We start from the raw sequence: 6,000 nt of genomic DNA on the forward strand, positions 1-6,000 counted from the left end.
TTCGGTACTTGTTTCCTAGCACAGCGCCAGCGATTTTAATTGCAGGCATCGGGACCCAAAAAAAATGCGTCGAGCGCATCGCATGCAACCAAATCGCATGCGATGCGATCGACGCGATGCGATCAACGCGATTTTTACATTGGAATCAATGTAAAATGGTCCGAGACCCAATTTTACATTGGGACCAATGTAAAATACACCCTAGACCTCAATTTTTATTGCATACCCCCCCGCATGGGTCAAATGCCCCCCCATTGTTAACGCCACCCCACTATTGACGCCAACCCGAAGCATGGCGAGCGCAGCGAGCCCGCAAGGGGCGGCGGTACGCGTCCTCCAACGGTTTCATACCCCCACTATCCACTTCGGCGTGAAGTTGACCCCCACCCCTCTGCTGCCAGTCACTGCTTCTCCCCACACTGATATGTGCCCCTGCTCCCCATCCCTCTGCTGCCAGTCACTGCTTCTCCCCACACTGATCTGTGCCCCTGCTCCCCATCCCTCTGCTGCCAGTCACTGCTTCTCCCCACACTGATCTGTGCCCCTGCTCCCCACCCCTCTGCTGCCAGTCACTGCTTCTCCCCACACTGATCTGTGCCCCTGCTCCCCACCCCTCTGCTGCCAGTCACTGCTTCCCCCCACACTGATCTTTGCCCCTGCTCCCCACCCCTCTGCTGCCAGTCACTGCTTCCCCCCACACTGATCTGTGCCCCTGCTCCCCACCCCTCTGCTGCCAGTCACTGCTTCTCCCCACACTGATATGTGCCCCTGCTCCCCACCCCTCTGCTGCCAGTCACTGCTTCCCCCCACACTGATCTGTGCCCCTGCTCCCCACCCCTCTGCTGCCAGTCACTGCTTCCCCCCACACTGATCTGTGCCCCTGCTCCCCTCCCCTCTGCTGCCATTCACTGCTTCTCCCCACACTGATCTGTGCCCCTGCTGCCCATCCCTCTGCTGCCAGTCACTGCTTCTCCCCACACTGATCAGTGCCCCTGCTCCCCATCCCTCTGCTGCCAGTCACTGCTTCTCCCCACACTGATCTGTGCCCCTGCTCCCCACCCCTCTGCTGCCAGTCACTGCTTCTCCCCACACTGATCTGTGCCCCTGCTGCCCATCCCTCTGTTGCCAGTCACTGCTTCTCCCCACACTGATCTGTGCCCCTGCTCCCCACCCCTCTGCTGCCAGTCACTGCTTCTCCCCACACTGATCTGTGCCCCTGCTCCCCACCCCTCTGCTGCCAGTCACTGCTTCTCCCCACACTGATCTGTGCCCCTGCTTCCCATCCCTCTGCTGCCAGACACTGCTTCTCCCCACACTGATCTGTGCCCCTGCTCCCCATCCCTCTGCTGCCAGTCACTGCTTCTCTCCACACTGATCTGTGCCCCTTCTCCCCATCCCTCTGCTGCCAGTCACTGCTTCTCCCCACACTGATATGTGCCCCTGCTCCCCACCCCTCTGCTGCCAGTCACTGCTTCTCCCCACACTGATATGTGCCCCTGCTCCCCACCCCTCTGCTGCCAGTCACTGCTTCCCCCCACACTGATCTGTGCCCCTGCTCCCCACCCCTCTGCTGCCAGTCACTGCTTCCCCCCACACTGATCTGTGCCCCTGCTCCCCACCCCTCTGCTGCCAGTCACTGCTTCCCCCCACACTGATCTGTGCCCCTGCTCCCCACCCCTCTGCTGCCAGTCACTGCTTCTCCCCACACTGATCTGTGCCCCTGCTGCCCATCCCTCTGCTGCCAGTCACTGCTTCTCCCCACACTGATCAGTGCCCCTGCTCCCCATCCCTCTGCTGCCAGTCACTGCTTCTCCCCACACTGATCTGTGCCCCTGCTCCCCACCCCTCTGCTGCCAGTCACTGCTTCTCCCCACACTGATCTGTGCCCCTGCTGCCCATCCCTCTGTTGCCAGTCACTGCTTCTCCCCACACTGATCTGTGCCCCTGCTGCCCATCCCTCTGTTGCCAGTCACTGCTTCTCCCCACACTGATCTGTGCCCCTGCTCCCCACCCCTCTGCTGCCAGTCACTGCTTCTCCCCACACTGATCTGTGCCCCTGCTCCCCACCCCTCTGCTGCCAGTCACTGCTTCTCCCCACACTGATCTGTGCCCCTGCTTCCCATCCCTCTGCTGCCAGACACTGCTTCTCCCCACACTGATCTGTGCCCCTGCTCCCCATCCCTCTGCTGCCAGTCACTGCTTCTCTCCACACTGATCTGTGCCCCTGCTCCTCATCCCTCTGCTGCCAGTCACTGCTTCTCCCCACACTGATCTGTGCCCCTGCTCCCCACCCCTCTGCTACCAGTCACTGCTTCTCCCCACACTGATCTGTGCCCCTGCTCCCCATCCCTCTGCTGCCAGTCACTGCTTCTCCCCACACTGATCTGTGCCCCTGCTGCCCATCCCTCTGCTGCCAGTCACTGCTTCTCCCCACACTGATCTGTGCCCCTGCTCCCCATCCCTCTGCTGCCAGTCACTGCTTCTCCCCACACTGATCTGTGCCCCTGCTCCCCATCCCTCTGCTGCCAGTCACTGCTTCTCCCCACACTGATCTGTGCCCCTGCTCCCCATCCCTCTGCTGCCAGTCACTGCTTCTCCACACACTGATCTGTGCCCCTGCTCCCCACCCCTCTGCTGCCAGTCACTGCTTCTCCACACACTGATCTGTGCCCCTGCTCCCCATCCCTCTGCTGCCAGTCACTGCTTCTCCCCACACTGATCTGTGCCCCTGCTGCCCATCCCTCTGTTGCCAGTCACTGCTTCTCCCCACACTGATCTGTGCCCCTGCTCCCCATCCCTCTGCTGCCAGTCACTGCTTCTCCCCACACTGATCTGTGCACCTGCTCCCCATCCCTCTGCTGCCAGTCACTGCTTCTCCCCACACTGATCTGTGCCCCTGCTCCCCATCCCTCTGCTGCCAGTCACTGCTTCTCCCCACACTGATCTGTGCCCCTGCTCCCCATCCCTCTGCTGCCAGTCACTGCTTCTCCCCACACTGATCTGTGCCCCTGCTCCCCATCCCTCTGCTGCCAGTCACTGCTTCTCTCCACACTGATCTGTGCCCCTGCTCTCCATCCCTCTGCTGCCAGTCACTGCTTCTCCCCACACTAATCTGTGCCCCTGCTCCCCATCTCTCTGCTGCCAGTCACTGCTTCTCCCCACACTGATCTGTGCCCCTGCTCCCCATCCCTCTGCTGCCAGTCACTGCTTCTCCCCACACTGATCTGTGCCCCTGCTCCCCATCCCTCTGCTACCATCACTGCTTCTCCCCACACTGATCTGTGCCCCTGCTCCCCATCCCTCTGCTGCCAGACACTGATTATTTCCACACTGATCTGTGCCCCTGCTCCCCCATCCCTCTGCTGCCAGTCACTGCTTCTCCCCACACTGATCTGTGCCCCTGCTGCCCATCCCTCTGCTAACAGTCACTGCTTATCCCCACACTGATATGTGCCCCTGCTCCCCATCCATCTGCTACCAATCACTGCATCTCCCCACACAGTTCTGTGCCCCTGTTCCCCATCCCTCTGCTACCAGTCACTGCTTCTCCCCACACTGATCTGTGCCCCTGCTCCCCCATCCCTCTGCTGCCAGTCACTGCTTCTCCCCACACTGATCTGTGCCCCTGCTGCCCATCCCTCTGCTGCCAGTCACTGCTTCTCCCCACACTGATCTGTGCCCCTGCTCCCCATCCCTCTGCTGCCAGACACTGATTCTCTCCACACTGATCTGTGCCCCTGCTCCCCATCCCTCTGCTGCCAGACACTGATTCTCTCCACACTGATCAGTGCCCCTGCTGCCCATCCCTCTGCTGCCAGTTACTGCTTCTCCCCACACTGTTCTGTGACTCTTCTCCAATCTGCCTGTTCTAAAACAATTTCTCTCCACAATCTGGTGTTTTATCTCCTACAGGGGCCCAATTATAAAGAGTTTGTGAACACTGATGAAATTTTCTGCTAACCTTTGGCCAAAAACTACCCCAGATTTTCACGCAAGTCCTAAATGCAGATAAAAAGCCCCAAAACAAACAAATGGGAACAATGGTCCAATATCCCATATCCGTGAGTGGCAGAAGTACAGAATGTGAACCTTTAGGCTTAGCAGATATTTTGAAGATACATTTAGGGGTGTATTCAATGCCGGGGGCGAGCTGTGACAGCGAGCATGGCTGCCTGCTCGCTATCACAGCTTGCAGGGTCAGTATTCACCTGACCCTGCACACGCTGTTTCCCCCTTTTTTGGAGCGAGGGGGAAATGGCGGATACGGCCGCTGAAACAGTGAGACTCGTCGCTAAATGCAGCGGGTTCCCTGCATTAACCGCGAGCCTCGCTGTTTGAGGGAATCCTCTCTGTCCTCTGACTTGAACATTGAATAGAGTGAGCAGCCGGCGGGGGGGTTGAACAACGAGGATCGCTTGTTTACTGCGATCCCAGCCGTTTAACCCCCTCGCTGGCCACATTGAATACGGGCCTTAGAGTCTGTTATTTTCAACCTATGTGCCACGAACAGAAGTAGATTCCTGAGGACCTCATAAGAAGAGTTGTTGATGCTCATCAGGCTAAAAAAAATTCTACCTTATTCTAAAGAGTGTGGATTCCACTAATCAACAATCAGACAGATTGTGCACAGATTGTGTATTGTGAAAATCTGAGGTAGTTTTAGGCCATATTTCAGCAGAAATACAAAAAATCCAGAAGGGTTCCCAAACTTTTTATCAGCAGAGCCCTGGTCTCAGAAAGGACCCCACCCTTGTGATGTGCCCTGAGTGCTTCCCCTTCTCCTGCGCATACGAGGTCCCGCTGACCGCACATGTGGGGGAACCCTCTTATGGCTATCTGTGAAGTGTGGCCCATAGGCTATAGAGCGGCTCCCTCTATCTTCAGATAGTGGTAGCTGCAAGTAACAATCTCCGGAATGCTTTGCAATCCGGAAGTTTGTAAACCTATAGGAGTAATGGTCGCCAGTGGGAGGGATCGTAGCAGGTATCCTCTCCCCCGGAGTTGATTGAGCCACAAATATTCAATGATAAGTGGGCCCTGTATTTTAAAACTGCCAAGTCTCCAGCCATATGCTTTCTGTATAACCATGGTTTCCTTGACAGGACTCTGCTGATGTATCACTCAGAGGACAGCCCTGTACGGTGAAAGCCCCGGCATCCGGTAGGCCAAGGCAGCTGTCCGGGACCCTGTAAGTAGAATATGACACTGCAGCACATGAAACACCCAGGCTACAAAGAACACCTCTGAGTGTTGTCAAATGGGAGCGTGGAATGTTCTTGTTCTGTTCTTGCAGGTACCGAGCAGTGTTCAATTTCTCCCCAAATAATCCGGATGAGCTGCAGATGGTTATAGGGGACATAGTGACGGTGACAGAGCATTGTGAAGATGGGTGGTACGTAGGTGAGTAACTCAGGGCCGGTGCTGACCATGGCCGTAACTCCTGCATAGCTCATGTCTCCTGTCTATGTCTCACAGGTGTCTGCTGGAGGACTCAAAAATTTGGAACCTTCCCTGGAAATTTTGTTGTCCCACATGTGGCGTTGGAGACTTCTCCCAAGTGAATGAGTATTTACTAATGCACAACGGGACTGAGCATGCCCACCACAGCTCACAGCAATAATTACTTGGCGATGACAATGATTTGTGGTTACTGTAGACCGATTACATCACAATAAAGTTCATTCTATTGCTTGTGGGTTTTTTTTGTGTGTGTGTGTATTGTGTTATCTGGAACGCTTGGGATAGGGTATTTCAGAAAACATGTTTATAATTAAATTAGGGCATAATAAAAGACTACTCAGACATTGCCCTCCTTAGTCCCTGATCTATAACTTGGTGACCATGTGTACTCCCTTGTACTGGGATGTGTTTACTGTATTGAGATAATGGGATCTTTCTCCATTGCCATCACCTGCCAATATCTTCCCTACCCCCACTGATGCATGCAGAGCTGCACACAAGCCTCGTTCTCATACTTGTTTACTTTTGAAAACTAGTTTC

General features: G+C 55.9%; 1 protein-coding gene across 5 annotated transcripts in view; it reads left to right on the plus strand.

Moving 5' to 3' along the window:
* Nucleotides 1-5,689, plus strand: part of SORBS3 (sorbin and SH3 domain containing 3) — a 43,568-nt gene extending 37,879 nt beyond the window's left edge. For all 5 annotated transcript variants that reach the window (XM_083184838.1, XM_083184835.1, XM_083184834.1 and 2 more), the window contains 3 exons: nucleotides 5,103-5,188; nucleotides 5,294-5,400; nucleotides 5,476-5,689. In XM_083184838.1, the coding sequence (XP_083040964.1) occupies nucleotides 5,103-5,188; nucleotides 5,294-5,400; nucleotides 5,476-5,561 (279 nt within the window). In that variant the 3' untranslated portion in view covers nucleotides 5,562-5,689. The remainder of the gene's footprint in view (nucleotides 1-5,102; nucleotides 5,189-5,293; nucleotides 5,401-5,475) is intronic.
* The last annotated feature ends 311 nt before the right edge of the window (nucleotides 5,690-6,000 follow it).

This window comes from Crinia signifera, chromosome 4 (genome assembly GCF_055691185.1).
Source record: "Crinia signifera chromosome 4, ASM5569118v1, whole genome shotgun sequence".
Classification (NCBI taxonomy): Eukaryota; Metazoa; Chordata; class Amphibia; order Anura; family Myobatrachidae; genus Crinia; species Crinia signifera.